The 17,597-nt window shown below is 40.7% G+C and overlaps 1 protein-coding gene across 1 annotated transcript in view; it reads left to right on the top strand.

Annotated features, from left to right (window-relative positions):
* Window positions 1–3,073: 3,073 nt before the first annotated feature.
* Window positions 3,074–17,597, top strand: part of LOC124132015 (tenascin-X-like) — a gene marked incomplete at its 5' end in the record, with an annotated part of 35,747 nt that continues 21,223 nt past the window's right edge. Inside the window, 6 exons of the mRNA XM_048395883.1 lie at window positions 3,074–3,467; window positions 5,237–5,521; window positions 5,896–6,168; window positions 7,373–7,645; window positions 8,866–9,138; window positions 10,643–10,915. Coding sequence (XP_048251840.1) covers window positions 3,074–3,467; window positions 5,237–5,521; window positions 5,896–6,168; window positions 7,373–7,645; window positions 8,866–9,138; window positions 10,643–10,915 — 1,771 coding nt within the window. The remainder of the gene's footprint in view (window positions 3,468–5,236; window positions 5,522–5,895; window positions 6,169–7,372; window positions 7,646–8,865; window positions 9,139–10,642; window positions 10,916–17,597) is intronic.

Raw genomic sequence — 17,597 nt, 5'->3', positions numbered from 1 at the left:
CACACTGGAAAAATATAAATGACGAGAAGAGGGCTCCATTAGGGAAATATATAGACCAGCTTTGGTGTGTTGCAAAACACAAACTGCATTTTATGTACACTGGTCAACAGTAAATTCGCTTATATCAGTTCCTCCTTGGGGCATGCATCATCATGTCGTCTAAGGAGCTGCAGTTCCCTGTGCAGAGGTGCGTCCCTTGGACACGCCACAAACTGGGAACGAATCCTGGTTCGTTACGATTACGGTTCTGAGTTTGTCAGCACCAGGTCGCGCTCATGGGTTTCACCAATGTGGTAAGCGTCAAAGACCTGCATCACTTTCCTACCTCGTCAAGCTGACGCGCCGTTATATAACTGGCATACTGTTTAAAGCAGCGTCAAACCCACCTCACTTACTCACTCCAGTTCCTCCTCCTCCTCCATGGGTGGTGCTGCAGCTACTCCAGGAGAGACAGTTGGTTCATGGGCAAATAAAAGTGACAAAACCTTCTCCATCATCATAAGAAATCTGAACTTAAAGTCCATGGTACGAGTCGACTATGTATCATGAGCATGTGCTTAGGAGTCACAGTGAAACAGTGATTATACCCGGTGTTCGTGAAAGATGGGCGTATCCTGGACAACCATGGCACAATCATCATCCACATGAATGTATAACCACAATAATTTCGAAGTGTGTTTGGATGTTGTTTAACGCCGCACTCGTCCTATCAATAGTCCAGCTAAATGGCAGCGGTCTGTAAATAATCGAGTCTGGACCAGACAATCCAGTGATTGATATCATGAGCTTTGATCTACGCAATCGGGATACGATGACTTGCATCAACCATTTGGGCTAATCTCACTTTGATTTATTGCACCAAACGTTGTACATGCCACACAAACAGAACCGGGCCTTGCATCCAGGTTGTTCAATTAAAGGAACGTGTTGTAGAACGTGGACTTGGCAGCTCATGATGTACATTCCACTTTAATTGTGGTTGCCAAGACCCAGCATACTGCTACCAACCTGTGGGTCATCTAATCACATGTGACTTCTCTATTGTTGATCAGTTATTCGAAAATGGACCAAAATATCGTTAGCAACCTACCTACGGAATGGTATCACATCACTCAACAACAAAAGTTCCTGTGACACCAATATTTTAGTGTATTTTTCAAGCAAGTAAAGTATGGTTATCGATATTGAAGTACATGTGTGGAATCAAGTCACAAAACCGCAACTGCTACAGAAAAGCATGCACTCCATGCAAAAGTTGACTCTTATGCAAGCCCCATTCATTTCACTACCCAAGAATGTGTATAAAAACATGCGTTAACGGGATTCCATATGCATTGTTTAGTATCGTGCTGACAACAACCGCTCAGAAAAACAACAAAATTACACAATTATTCAACATTACGAAATGCCACGCCCGTCCGAAAATGAGCGTCTTCGAGCCATTGGTATGCTTGAAGCAGGATCGAGTCAACGGGATGTTGCAAGACAATTTAACGTCCACAGAAACACCATTTGGTGTTTATGGCAACGCTGGCAACAGACGAATGCAGTCAGGGACCATCCTAGGAGTGGCAGGCCACGCGTAACCAATAATCGACAAGACAACTGGATTCGAACAACACACGTTCGAAATCGATTCCAGCCAGCAACAATAACTGCAAGAAGCATCCCTGGCCTGCGGTGAATATCTTCACAAACCGTACGGCGTCGCCTCATATGTGCAGGGATTGTTGCCAGAAGACCCGCCAGACGCCCATTTTGACAGGAAACCACCGTCAAGCACATCTACAGTGGTGCAGACAGTGTTTACGCTGGACGGTAATGCAGTGGGGACAAGTTCTATTCACTGACGAGTCTCGTTTTCACCTCAGCCACAGCGATGGACGGATTCGAGTGTACCGACGTCGAGGTGAACGTTACGTCAATCATTGTGTCATGAAAGAAGATCGGTTCGGGGGCGGCAGCGTTATGGTATGGGGTGGGATTACAGCAAGACAGAGGACCAAGCATCAGTGACAAATATGATGTCCGATGCAATTCCCTATTTTGACTTGAACCATATGTTCCCGTGTTCTGTTCAGGTGAGCAATTGACCGGCCTTTGCATGTGTTTCTGACGGATGTCACCGGTGGGACAGGATACGCTTATCTTTTTGCGAACACCTGGAGTCATCACTATTTGATACTGATTCGTAAACACGTGCTCATGATATAGTCGGAATCGTACAATCGACTCTGCTTTTAGCAGATATTTGCTGTCGAGTTCATTAACTCTAAGCAGTCATTTGTTTAATCACAAACAAGCGCTTTAGATACATTTTACAGCGAACTAGTTGTGATTTTGTGGATCATAAACACAAACCAAACAATTGAAGGAATGATAGATATTATAAGAATAACTAGTGACCGTGTTCTTTCAGAAGAACTAGGCTATAAAATGGAGTTTTGACGTTATTATTTAATTGATTTAATGTCTGAAAGATCAAAGTATGGTAAGTTAACCGATATTAAGAGTTACCAGCCTACTTGTGTGATTAATATATTTTGATAAGTTGTGTGCATTGTTTAAATGCAAAGGTTGTAACAGCAAACAAACTGACATGGCTAAGTCACATGCAAGCCGACCGTCTTGTGTAAATCGTGTTATGTCGATTACTGCAAACAGTTTGTGTTTGAATGTCGATTGACCTTTGTCGACATATATCACAGCCAGACTGATAAACCGCACAAACAAAGCAATGCATCCTGGCGTTCTGTCTACTCAAAGATTACACTGTGTACAGTCCTCCGAGAGACGGAAAATTTTGCATCGTTACAGCGCGGGGCTTTATCAGCCATTGCACCCCAGACTGAGCCAGGTTTTAGCATGACGTCACGTTAACGGGTCTTTCCTCAACCAATCAGAACGCGCTGATTCTGTTTGCTCCTGGAGTAGTGCAACTTACTACTCATTACTTGCCGACTGTCTTGTGTTTTACTGTAAGCAGCTTGTGTCCTGATATTGGACTGACATTAGTTGGCATACGTCACAGGAAGACCGAGAAGTGTACATTGACCCTGCACAAACAAGATAAACCTACTGGATTGTTGTAACAGAAGTAAAGATTGGTGCAGTTACTCATCCTCCAATAGGTGTATGGAAGCTTGCCTGGAGTATCACCCTGTTAATCATAATCTTACCACAGCGTTGTCATGGAGACTGCATTAACAACTTAAACACCTGTGAGTGGTATCCCTGGGCGAGCTGGTCATCCTGCAGCAGGACCTGTGGAGGTGGAATCCAGACACGGACACGGAGCTTGTGCTGTAAGGCCGACCTTGACTATGATGCATGTCTACGTGACTGCAGCCTACTAGACACTGGCAGAGAGACACAGTCCTGTAACACGGACTGTCAGCATGGAGGAACATACAGCAATGGCTACTGTCACTGTCCACCCTTACGATACGGCATTTGCTGTGAAAGAGGTAGGGAGCAATCTAACTGTATGTGTGAGATACACAATGAGACTTAGATGCATCGAACTTTTGTTTGATATGTGAATTTGCAATATTCCTTACAATCACATCTATTATCAACAATCATTTTTATGGGCCATGGATGGCACAATCGTCTCTGTTTATAACTGGAAGCCTATAACAGCTGCTATGTCAGGATCTAGTCCTGCGCCATTGACTGTGGAATTTATATTTTTCGGTATTATTATTTTACTAAAGGCCTAGGCAAGTCTAGATCAAACTGACCAAGTCTAGTTTGCTTGATTACAGCAAAGGAGGAAAGGTTCTTTCAAAGACAATTTTTCAAACTTATTTTAAAGACGTATGTTCATTGACTAAGTGGTAGCCTAGACAAGACAGGATCCTATGTGTGTTAGTTCACTTTCCAAACTGTCAGACACAGGAGCCACAGAAAGGTGGTCGAAGTGCATCATATCGGTCAACAAAAGTTAAAAAAAACACTTTTTCATAATCATCAGAAATCTATATCCCTAACATATATTTACAATACAAAAACATATGTGACAAATAGCCATTGTACCATAAGCACGGCAGGTGGGAGTTCTGTACATCTTTGTTTATCACTAGACCACAGGCCCCTGAAGCAGGATAGTGATAAAACTGAAACAGTGGACCCATATATATAAATAGACAAGGTACGTCACTCGCCATCTTAGCCGAAGTTGAAATCGGCTGTATTGTTTAAATTAAATGGAAATGTGTGCATGTCATGTTCACAATACCTCCCCACCTCCCTCCAAATACGCCCTGCATGCCACAAACCTTCATTTTTGGCAATTTATTACCTATATCGGGTGATTTTATCGAAATATTGGCTCAGTCGCGGCTGTGAGTCACGGAAGTATACAAAAATCTCCGCACTCAATGTCCCCGAGCGCTCTGATTGGTAAATGTCCCCATGTGTGTTTCTTATGGTTGGAGCGCGGACCAATCACAGCACTCGACGCCATTGAGCGCGGAGATTATTTGTCTATTTATATATATGGGTCCACTGTTTCAGTTATATCACTATCCTGCTCCAGGGGTCTGTGCACTAGACAGGACTCTCCTCCACAATAGTAGTCCCCGAGCATGTTGTCTGTAGACCTTCGTCGTGATAACGTGTCGTCAAGATACGCCTCTGACAAACCGACCTGTAAGAATGACACTTTCCTTCAGACTGTTTTACACTGTCTGATCGGTGATGCATCCTTTGCGATTGTAGGTAGTGGTTGTGAAGAGATTACACATGTGCTGGAGTCGAATGTAGCGGTCATTTGCAGGGAAGGTTACTAATTGCCTTCATTCCCCAGCAGTGACACTTCCTGTGGTGGTGTATCGCATATAGAAGCCTGATTATATTGTGACGTTGGTTTTGTGTCTGACTTGAGAAAGGACATGATCACAAGTTTCCATAGAATATCCAACATTGTTACAATTGTTTAGCTTGTGTTTTTGATCTCCAAAATCACATCTACTTCGCCGTAAAGTATTTGTAATGTGCTTGTTGATGTTTTGGTGACTAAACAAATGACTGTAAAACAAGACCAAATTCAATTGGCCTAATAAGATAAATGTTTAGGCATGAATCAAATGGTTTTATGGTGTATTCAAGCACAGTGAGTTTAACCTAAGTGGAATAAGAACAACTATTTGATCAAACTTGTGATACTTTGATATACTTGAGGTTATGCATTTGTGTAGACGAAACTGACCCATGGTGCTGTGCATTTACTTAGATGAGGCCCACGCGGATGGTGACTGTGCCAAGAGGTGCACGTGGACCAACTGGCGTTCCTGGAGTAGCTGCAGCACCACCTGTGGAGGGGGAACTAGAACTAGAACACGCAAACCATGTTGTCTCAAGGTTTTGACGTCTGACCAGTGTATGTCAAACTGCACCTTTTCGTCATCTGACCAGAGAGAGACATCAGCATGCAGTGGTTATTGCTCTAATGGAGGGACCGTTTCTATAACATATTGCGGCTGTCCCCCGGGTTATGGTGGTGCATGCTGTGAAATAGGTAACTACTAAATCATTTACTCGACTCAAGCCACATTTCGTGTGCAATGAACAATTAGAACTGAGTCGAGAGAACAGTTGATTATGATTATGTACAAATGACACCTTGTGACTCAGACAACAAACACATTTGTATGCAAACTGTGTAAGTGGCAGTTGCTACTGATAGGGCAGGACAGGCATACTCTTTTCGAGGAACACCTAGTTTAATCACCGATTTTCTGTAATCCATTAATTTACTGCTATTTTGCCTCTTACGCCAAATGGATTCTGTTTCGTCGGATAATCGAGACTGGTTATTGTTTGGCATTAACAATTTATATATACATGTCTTGTCCATCCTATATATTTGTACTATTTATCACGGTCACACAGAGAGGACACCCGGCGACTGCAGCAAGTGTTCCCTCCTGGCTTGGTCAAACTGGGGCTCATGTTCAGAGACCTGTGGTGGCGGCGAGCAGTCCAGAACGAGGAAACCATGCTGCAGACTCCAACAGTCTCAGCAGGAATGTATGGCAGAGTGTGGGTTAACTGGGGAGGACTTGCAAATGACGCACAACTGCAGTCAAACATGTGACCACGGAGTCTTTAACAACAGCCAGTGTCACTGCTACGATGGTTATAGAGGACGGTGTTGTAACATAGGTAAGAACTTACAATAGTTCTGTCTATGCCGATGTTAGTTCTCTTTTCATCTTTGAGATTATTCGAATTCTCAAATATCATCCAACATTCCATCTAAAGGTCAACTTGATGGTATTATTTACACATTTTTCGAAACATATCAAATTAAAGTCATCCATAGTTAACATTTTTATAGGTATGTTTTTACCATTGCGATATACATTGCAGATTTTAATAAAAAAAATGCATGTTGATGGTGAGTCGTTGTGAGAGTGTTGGAGAATGACAATGTTTTTGTCTTTGTGAGAGTGAGTGTTGGTGGTGTGGTTGAGAGTGGTTCAGAATAGCAACGTTACTCTCAATTTAAGTATGAGTGTTGGTGGTGTGGTTGAGAGTGGTTTAGAATTGCAACGTTGGTCTCAATTTGAGAGTGTGAATGTTGGTGGTGTGAAACAGAATGTTGAAAGTATGACTGAAAGTGTTGATCCGACCTTGTGTACTGATAAGAAGACCAAACAGGTGTTGTAAGTATAAAAGGAAGAAGCACAGCCACGAGTCTACAATGGGCTGCGATGCAAACCATCTGAAAGTACATCACTTTATTCAGCAGTGATAGTCAAGATAATTCAAGGCCTCAGAAAAGCTTTCAAATTTTTATATTGGACATGTAGAGGGCATTTCCAAATTTGGCGCACCAGTGACAAAAATGATGTCCGATGCAGTTCCGTATTTTGACTTGTACCATATGTTCCTATATTTTTTCAGGTGAGCAATTGACTTGCCTTTGCATGTGTTCTATTGGATATGGAAAGGGTTTTATCACTTTATTCATTCATTCTTCTTCTTATTATTATTATTATTTTTATTATTATTTAAACCATTGCTTACCTGTCCTGTTCATCCAATTTATGTGTATTATTAATCACAGTCACACAGAGAGGACAACCTACGACTCAGGCAACAAACATATTTTTTATGCAAAGTGTGTGAGAGGCAATTACTACCGATAGGACAGGACAGGCTTACTCTTTTCGTGAACACCTAGTTTCATCACCGATTTTCTGTAATCCATTAATTTAATAATTATCACTGCTATTTTGCCTTTTACGCCAAATGGATTCTGTTCCGTCTGATAATCAACACTGGTTATTGTTTGGCATTAATGATTTAAATATACCTACCCTGTCCATCCTTCATATATGTACCATTTATCATGGTTACACAGAGAGGACACCCGGCGACTGCAGCAAGTGTTCCCTCCTGGCTTGGTCAAACTGGGGCTCATGTTCAGAGACCTGTGGTGGCGGCGAGCAGTCCAGAACGAGGAAACCATGCTGCAGACTCCAACAGTCTCAGCAGGAATGTATGGCAGAGTGTGGGTTAACTGGGGAGGACTTGCAAATGACGCACAACTGCAGTCAAACATGTGACCACGGAGTCTTTAACAACAGCCAGTGTCACTGCTACGATGGTTATAGAGGACGGTGTTGTAACATAGGTAAGAACTTACAATAGTTCTGTCTATGCCGATGTTAGTTCTCTTTTCATCTTTGAGATTATTCGAATTCTCAAATATCATCCAACATTCCATCTTAAGGTCAACTTGATGGTATTATTTACACATTTTTCGAAACATATCAAATTAAAGTCATCCATAGTTAACATTTTTATAGGTATGTTTTTACCATTGCGATATACATTGCAGATTTTAATAAAAATATGCATGTTGATGGTGAGTCGTTGTGAGAGTGTTGGAGAATGACAATTTTATTGTCTTTGTGAGAGTGAGTGTTGGTGGTGTGGTTGAGAGTGGCTTAGAATAGCAACGTTACTCTCAATTTAAGTATGAGTGTTGGTGGTGTGGTTGAGAGTGGTTTAGAATTGTAACGTTGGTCTCAATTTGAGAGTGTGAATGTTGGTGGTGTGAAACAGAATGTTGAAAGTATGACTGAAAGTGTTGATCCGACCTTGTGTACTGATAAGAAGACCAAACAGGTGTTGTAAGTATAAAAGGAAGAAGCACAGCCACGAGTCTACAATGGGCTGCGATGCAAACCATCTGAAAGTACATCACTTTATTCAGCAGTGATAGTCAAGATAATTCAAGGCCTCAGAAAAGCTTTCAAATTTTTTTATATTGGACATGTAGAGGGCATTTCCAAATTTGGCGCATCAGTGACAAAAATGATGTCCGATGCAGTTCCGTATTTTGACTTGTACCATATGTTCCTATATTTTTTCAGGTGAGCAATTGGCTTGCCTTTGCATGTGTTCTATTGGATATGGAGAGGGTTTTATCACTTTATTCATTCATTCTTATTCTTCTTCTTCTCCTTCTTCGTATTCTTCTTATTTTTATTATTATTTAAACCATTGCTTACCTGTCCTGTTCATCCAATTTATGTGAACTATTAATCACAGTCACACAGAGAGGACACCTTGCGATTTAGGCAATGAATATATATTTCATGCCAACTGTGTACATGGCAGATGCTACCGATAGGACAGGACAGGCTTACTCTTTTCGCCAACACCTAGTTTCATCACCGATTTTCTGTAATCCATTTATATAATAATTATCACTGCTATTTTGCCTCTTACGCCAAATGGATTCTGTTTCGCCTGATAATCGAGACTGGTTATTGTCTGGCATTAACGTTTTGTATATACCTATCCTGTCCATCCTATATATTTGTACTATTTATCCCGGTCACACAGAGAGGACACCCGGCGACTGCAGCAAATGTGCCCTTCTGGCTTGGTCAAACTGGGGCTCATGTTCAGAGACCTGTGGTGGCGGCGAGCAGTCCAGAACGAGGAAGCCATGCTGCAGACTCCAACAGTCCCAGCAGGAATGTATGGCAGAGTGCGGGTTAAGTGGGAAGGACTTGCAAATGACCCACAACTGCAGTCAAACATGTGACCATGGAGTCTTTAACAACAGCCAGTGTCACTGCTACGATGATTATAGAGGAAGGTGTTGTAACATAGGTAAGAACTAACAATAGTTCTGTCTATGCCGATGTTAGTTCTCTTTTCATCTTTGAGATTATTCGAATTCTTAAATAAAATAAAATATTCCATCTGAAGGTCAATGTAATGGTATTATTTACACACCTTTCGAAACATCAAATTAAAGTTATCCAGGTTTAACATTTTTATAGGTATATTTTTTTTTATTGCGATATACATTGCAGATTTTAATAAAAATATGCATGTTGATGGTGAGTCGTTGTGAGTGTGTTGGAGAATGACGATAGTCTTTGTGAGAGTGATCGTTGGTTTGTGTGGTCGAGAGTTTATTTAGAATAGCAACGTTAGTCTCAATTTAAGAGTGTATGTTGTATGTGTGGTTGAGAGTGGTTTAGAATGGCAACGTTACTTTCAATTTGAGAGTGAGTGTTGCCGGTGTGGTTGAGAGTTGTTTAGAATGGCAACGTTGGTCTAACTTTGAGAGTGAATGTTGCCGATGTGTTTGAGAGTGGTTTAGACGGCAACGTTGGTCTCAATTTGAGAGTGAATGTTGGTGGTGTGAAACTGAATGTTGAAAGAATGACTGAAAGTGTTGATCCGACCTTGTGTAGTGATAAGAAGATCAAACAGGTGTTGTAAGTATAACAGGAAGAAGCACAGCCATGTGTCTACAGTGGGCTATGATACAAACCATCTGGAAGTACGTCACTTTATTCAGCAGTTACAGTCAAGATAATTCAAGGCCTCAGTAAAGCTTTCAAAAGGTTTGTTATGGACATGTGGAGGACATTTCGAAATTTGCCGTATCAGTGACAAAATGATGTCCGATGCAGTTCCCTATTTTGACTTGTACCATATGTTCCCATGTTTTTTCAGGTGAGCAATTGACTTGCCTTTGCATGTGTTTGTGACGGGTTTCACTGGTGGGGCGGGATATGCTCACCTTTTCGTGAACACCTGGTGTCATTACTATTAGACAGTGATTCAAAAACACATGCACACGATATAGTTGGAATCGTACAATGGACTCTGATTTATGCAGAGATTTCTATTGGATTCGGAAAGGGTTTTGTCACTTTATTTCTTCTTATTTTCATCATCATCATCATCATCATCATTATTATTATTATTATTATTATTATTATTATTATTATTATTATTATTATTATTTCAGACATTGCTTACCTGTCCTGTTCATCCAATTTATGTGAACTATTAATCACAGTCACACAGAGATAACACCTTGCGACTCAGGCAATGAATATATTTTTTATGCAAATTGTGAAAGTGGCAGATGCTATCAATAGGACAGGAAAGACTTACTCTTTTCGCAAACACCTAGTTTCATCACCGATTTTCTGTAATCCATTAATTTAATAATTATCACAGCTATTTTGCCTTTTACGCCAAATGGATTCTGTTTCGTCGGATAATCGAGACTGGTTATTGTTTGGCAGTAACGTTTTTCATATACCTGTCCTGTCCATCCTATATATGTGTACTATTTATCACGGTCACACAGAGAGGACACCCGGCGACTGCACCAAGTGTTCCCTCCTGGCTTGGTCAAACTGGGGCTCATGTTCAGAGACCTGTGGTGGCGGCGAGCAGTCCAGAACGAGGAAGCCATGCTGCAGACTCCAACAGTCCCAGCAAGAATGTATGACAGAGTGTGGGTTAACTGGGGAGGACTTGCAAATGATGCAAAACTGCAGTCAAACATGTGACCATGGAGTCTTTAACAACAGCCAGTGTCACTGCTACGATGATTATAGAGGACGGTGTTGTAACATAGGTAAGTACTTAAAATAGTTCTGACTTTTGCGATGTTAGTTCTCTCTTCATCTTTGAGATTATTCGAATTCTGAAGAAAATCAAATATTCCATTTACAGGTCAACTTGATAGTATTATTGACACACTTTTCGAAACATATCAAATTAAAGTCATACATAGTTAACATTTTTATAGGTATGTTTTTTCCCATTGCAAAATACATTGCCGATTCTAATAAAAATATGTATGTTGATGCTGAGTCGTTGTGAGAGTGTTGGAGAATGACAATGTTTTTGCCTTTGTGAGAGTGAGTGTTGGTGGTGTGGTTGAGAGTGGTTTAGAATGGCAACGTTTGTCTCACTTTGAGAGTGAGTGTTGATGGTGTGTTTGAGAGAGGTTAAGAATGGCAACGTTAGTCTCAATTTGAGAGTGAGTGTTAGTTGTATGAAATTAAATGTTCAAAGAATGACTGAAAGTGTTGATCCGACCTTGTGTACTGATAAGAAGACCAAATAGGTTTTGTAAGTATAACAGGAAGAGACACAGCAATGTGTCTACAGTGGGCTACGAAACATCAATCTGTAAGTACGTCACTTCACTGAGCAGTTATAGTAAAGATATGCATCAGAGCTTGGGCACCACAGAGGAACGAAAAGGTATGTGAGTCACTTGTTGATTTAAGCGATTACCACTATTTTCATGTTATAATGCTTTTTATCATACTTTTGTAAGTACGTGCTGATGTTTCCAAGCAAAGTTAAGTGTGAATTCTGTTTCCGTTCAATATATGTTCTTCATGAGACAGAAATAGGTTGAAGAACATACCCTTGGAGATTTGACCCATTAAGGTCGAGCTGATGTTTCACATGTACCTTATATTGGCGTTTCTGTACTCCAAAAACACCCGACCGCTTGGTCGCGATACTTCATATATCTGTCTCGTGCATCTCTTAACATTAAACTTTACCACTTAGTCTGACATATTTTTGGTGTCAATATAACTATTTATTGGTTACTCGTGTAAAGAGTTACCCCCCTTGAAGTACATTAATCACCCAATTACCTTTGTTCGGCCTGCAGTTTGTTCTAATAGATTCTGTTCTCGCTGAGTACTTTTATTTTCTGGGAGTGTAGTGCACTGTACAAGGATAGGCATTTTAAACAATAAACGTTTCCTCTCAGCTTGAAGTACATTTGATGATAAACTGATGATACACCAGTAAACCTGAAGTTTAGAACACCCATTTTAGTATTGTCATTATGGATTTCAATGTATGTAGATTTCTTTTTTATGTTTATTAATGCCTTGAACGAAACATTCGATAGTTATAATCATCCTCATGATATATTTATAATTCTGGTTAATTAAAAATCATGAAAAGATTTTGAATGTTGGTGTAGGATCAGAAAAATTATGACGGATCCCATTTGATGCCAAATCCTGACTTCTGTCCTTATATTTCTTCAGATGATAGTTCGTTGAATCATGTCACATCCATGCATGCTGATCATACTTCTACCCATTGTTGTACAGGACCTGTGGAGGAGGGCAACGGCTCCGGATAAAGGCTCGCTGCTGTGTTCTGTGGTCAACAGCTGCCTACGTACTACTACCAAAAAGTGCAAGGAATGTTTCAACATAGCCTCTTTGTTATAAGACATGTTATCAACACTATCACGATCCGATAGATGCAAAGTAGGTCACTACACAGGAAATACTTAGTAAGCTTAAGACAACATTGTCTTAACGTTCACAAAACGTTTAGACAAGGTTTCCCGTCAGAGCGAACACGTTTTTTTCATCACTAATTGAAAGTGATTCCGAAACACATGAGCTCATAACAGTCGGAATCGACTCTGCTTTTGTCAGAGGCTTCTTATGAATATGGAAAGGGTCTTGTTGCTTTCATTTAGTATTATTATGAGCACAACCATAGGTACAAATGGGGCGCTATGTTATATTCTTATGCGGTATCTCTTTTGTACATGATAATGTGTAATTGCAACACCTACGTGGTTGAGAAGCTATTGCTTGGAGTTCACAAAATGTTTAGACAGAGGTTTCCCGTTAGAATGCTTATGTGTCAAACATGGCTAAAACTGATGGCGGATAAAGTTGTATTCCTATTCCGTCAGGAAATAAAAATATGTCTTAAACTGTGAGTAGTTTAAGAAAGACATCTGATATAATTTTACCCTCTTTTGTTTCGCATCAGGTTCACATCATATAATAGTAAATATTTCAGTGAGTGAGTTGGGTTTTACGCCGCTTTGAACAGTATGCCAGTTATATCACGGTGTGTCAGTTTAATGTGGGAGGAAAGCCCGAAGTGACGTTTACCACTCCGGTGAAGCCAAAGAGCATGGGTATGGTGCTTACAAACCTAGAAACATAATCGGGGCGAACCGGGATTCGAATCCACAATCATAGGTTTCTGGTGTGCACCAAGTGTTCCCGCCTGGGTTGGTCAAACTGTGGCTCATGCTCAGAGACCTGTGGTGGCGGCGAGCAGTCCAGAACGAGGAAGCCATGCTGCAGACTCCAACAGCCCCAGCCGGAAAGTATGGCAGAGTGCGGGTTAACAGCAGGGGTTATGGTGCTGACAAACCTAGAAACATAATCTGGGCGAACCGGGATTCAAATCCACAATCCGCCTTAGACGACAGGGCCACCCGTGCCCCGTAAATATTTCAACAAAGTATTGGTATCAATTGTGTCTATTTCGACATTGCTACAAGACATCTATGAATTACACCCCTGTCTCTCTTATTCGTGTAGTCATGGTGTATTGTGTACTCGTATCTTTGGATGTGACTCTACCAGAGACACAGTTCAACCATCTTCTGTAGTGTTTCTAAATCACGAGTGTTGAATATAATCGTCAGCTGTCATTTACAATTCATTGTAGAGGTTTGGCACTCTGGCAACTGCGAGAAGAGCATCATTCACAAGTGGTCGACCAGGGGATCTGTGCAACTTGTGGCGAGCGAACAATGCAGAATAGCAACTGTAGCCACTGTATTGGGTAGACGTGTATCCACGGGTGGTACTCGACCAACACGAAGATACCAGTGTGACAGAGGACGGCGTTGTGATGAAGGTAAAACAAATTTCTCCCATGTGACCTGGTTTTGTAGTTATTCATCGAAATGTCGGTGCTTTGCATTACATGTCTAATGTATTGCATCGTGAGGTTCTTGATTAATAGACAGTTATACATATCCATGTTTTATGTTTTTTTCATATGAGAGTATCAAGATAATGAATACCCTTTGTTTTACTTTTTGTACATTTTTGTGTTTGTACATCACAGAGATCATGATCTACCTGGGATATTTTTTTAATCAGTACGACAATGATGTCACTTTTTCATAATACCACGTTTAACTTGGGTTTAGTAATCGATCGGGTATCACATTGCAGTAATTTATGAGGGTGTATATAATGTCGCAACACAACTAACCTTCAATGATAATGAAGAACATGACTCTTCCCAGTAAATGAACTAAGACCAACCCTTATAAACAACTGCCAATCCGACATTTGTAAAATAATCACCCTTCATATCATTCATCCTCATTTTTTTCCACCAAAATATGACTATTATATAAATATAGAATGTCAACTCCACAGACTAACCAGCCTCGATTATCCAGCGCAAAGGCGAAATAGCGGTGGATCTTATATGAATGGGTTGTTGAAAATCAGTGATGACAGCAGGTGATCGCGAATAGGGTAAGCATGTCCTGCCCTTCCCGGAGCAGATGCCACTCTCACAATTGGCATCAAAGAATAAGTGTTTATTGCCTGACGCCGCACAGCTGCATCCCTGCTATGCCAATGCAGCCTGTAAATAAACCGACCCGTGACGATCCGGAGTAGAATGGGTCTTCAGCAACCCATGCTTGTCGTAAGAGACGACTAACGGGATCAGGTGGTTAGCCTTGGTTGATACATCTCAACGTATCCCAAATGCGTGGATCGATGCTCATTATGTCAATCACTGGATTGACCGGTCCATCCTTGATTATTTACAGACAGCCGTCCGACAGCTGGAATATTGCTGAGTGTGGCGTTAAACAACAAACAAACAAACAAACGTAAACAAACCAGACAATCAAGTGATAGATGGACCAGAAACGACAGTGCACTTACACATTTTGCTGAAACTAAAGTAGAAATATCAACTTTGTATTACGTCTGCTGTGTACAAGTGCAGACATTCTGCTGTTTCTAAGTAAAGAATTTTTTTAAGAAATATGCTCTTTTGGCAAAAAAACACTGGAACGCTCATCTCAAACTTTTCTTTTGTAGATGTTAAAGATGTCTTAAATCAATGACATTTAGAATAAATATAGTCGTTAAATATGTGTGAGGGTTTAAGTACTCCTTTGTACTATAAAATCGTTGAAATGGGTAGTGGTCTAACTCACTATTTCCATGATTAGACACCATATCCCCTATCACCAAGAATACACCCGGGAGTCATGCACTAAAAGTTAAATCAATCATACAATGCTGTATGTCGAACAAAAAAAGAAAACAAATTTCCATCGTGCGAAAGAGCACGTTTTGCTTTAGGAAAACCGTGACTTGGGGTAGCGCTGCCACATGTATTAAACTGTCAGATAACTGCATGGAAACCTCATTTTGTGACGTCAGAACATTGTGTGTTAATCAAGCGAACATTACTACTCGATCGAAATTGGGAGAAATACGTAAATGTGCTCAATTTTAGCCATGTATGGTTCAGTGAGTGAGTGAGTTAAGATTTATAGTCACATCGGCAATATTTCAGCCATATCGTGACTTAATCAAGTTGTACATTAATAATACGTAAATATAGACATTAAAATCTGTCGACAAAGGACAGTAAAAACACTAGACTATCACAGATGTAGATTTAAAACTAGCATATCATAATAAATTTCATTACAATTCATAACAATACACAATAAAAATGGGCTATAGATCACCAATAGCCAAAGGTAGGTCACCATACTAGGTACCATGGGAACTTACGATACTTCTGCTACCTACATGTTAACCCTGCAGGATTTACACCATCGTTCTGGCATGTATGGTTCAGATAGTATAAGAATTGAAATAGTAGTAATCACACTCATATGCTAAACTGTTGCTTGGTCCAGTGAATTCCCTGAATGGCTCGTTTCATAGTACTCATGTATTGATGTTATTGATAAGTAGTCTTGAAAGGTGTTCCTAAGTTTCCAAACCCTTGAGAAGGATAGATGATCACAAAAATATGAAAAAAACAGTCAACAACATTAGTGGCTTGGCATTACCTACGCTCTGAGACAGTGGCCGTAATTACTGTAGCAATTGTATTATTAGGAGACGAACACACTGTGTTAAATGTAGAGCTAGGTTGAAACGCAAAAAAGCAAACGAACGCCTAACAACGCACAGAAGGAAGGACGATAGATTACAAGCACAGATATGGTAAAGCCAGTTCATTTTACTTGGTAGTTATTTCAAGCTCTGTGTTGGAACAAAAGGCTACTCCCATATCTCATGAACTGTAAAGGGGGTTCACCACACATCCAAGGAAACAGACAACATGACCAGTCAAACATTGAAACCCAAGATAATACAAGTATGTGAAGCAAAGTGCGTGCATTGTATAACGACAACCGTTCACACTGTATTGCAAGCAGCTTGTGTCCTGACATTGGGTTGACCTAAGTTGACAATCTATCTATGCGACCTGGTTTCACATTCTGTTTACTACAGTTATTCATTGTGTTCACTCCTCTGACAGATCAAGGGCTTTGTGGTGGTTACAGCGAGGGACTTTGCCAGCAAACCAGAACGCGCGGCTCCTATGTAGGCTCATTGGGTAAAATTACTTACTACTCATCACATGCCCACTGTCCTGTATTTTACTGTAAGCAGCTTGTATCCTGATATTGGACTGACATTAGTTGACGTACGTCACAGGAAGACCGAGAAGTGTACAAAGAACCTGCACAAACAAGATAAACCTACTGGATTGTTATAACAGAAGTAAAGCTTTCTGATCCTCCAATGGGTGTATGGAAGCTTGCCTGGAGTTTCACCCTGTTAATAATAATCTTACCACAGCGTTGTCATGGCAGCTGCATTAACAACTTAAACACCTGTGAGTGGTATCCCTGGGCGAGCTGGTCATCCTGCAGCAGGACCTGTGGAGGTGGAACCCAGACAAGGACACGGAGCTTGTGCTGTAAGGCCGACCTTGACTATGATGCATGTCTACGTGACTGCAGCCTACTAGACACTGGCAGAGAGACACAGTCCTGTAACACGGACTGTCAGCATGGAGGAACATACAGCAATGGCTACTGTCACTGTCCACCCTTACGATACGGCATTTGCTGTGAAAGAGGTAGGGAACAATCTAACTGACAAAGTAGATATTATTCATGGATAAAAAAAATACACAATTTTTAATACACAATAGTTGGCGTTTTTTAGATCAATGTTTTCCATAAAAAGTGTCTACTTTGTGATCCGTCAAATTCAAAGTAATGCATATCAAACAATTCACTATTTAATGTGTGAGATATATATTAGATCAATCGTTTGATGTGTGAATGTGCAGCATTCCTCACAATCACACCTTTTATCAACAATCCTTATTGTGGGCCATGGATGGCACGATCGTCTCTGTTTATAACTGGAAGCCTGTAACAGCTGCTA

Source organism: Haliotis rufescens, unplaced genomic scaffold, assembly GCF_023055435.1.
Source record: "Haliotis rufescens isolate VD_foot unplaced genomic scaffold, xgHalRufe1.0.p SCAF_15, whole genome shotgun sequence".
In the NCBI taxonomy this organism is placed as follows: Eukaryota; Metazoa; Mollusca; class Gastropoda; order Lepetellida; family Haliotidae; genus Haliotis; species Haliotis rufescens.
The sequence above is the reverse complement of the archived record's forward strand: the minus strand, read 5'-3'. Positions and strand labels throughout refer to the sequence as shown.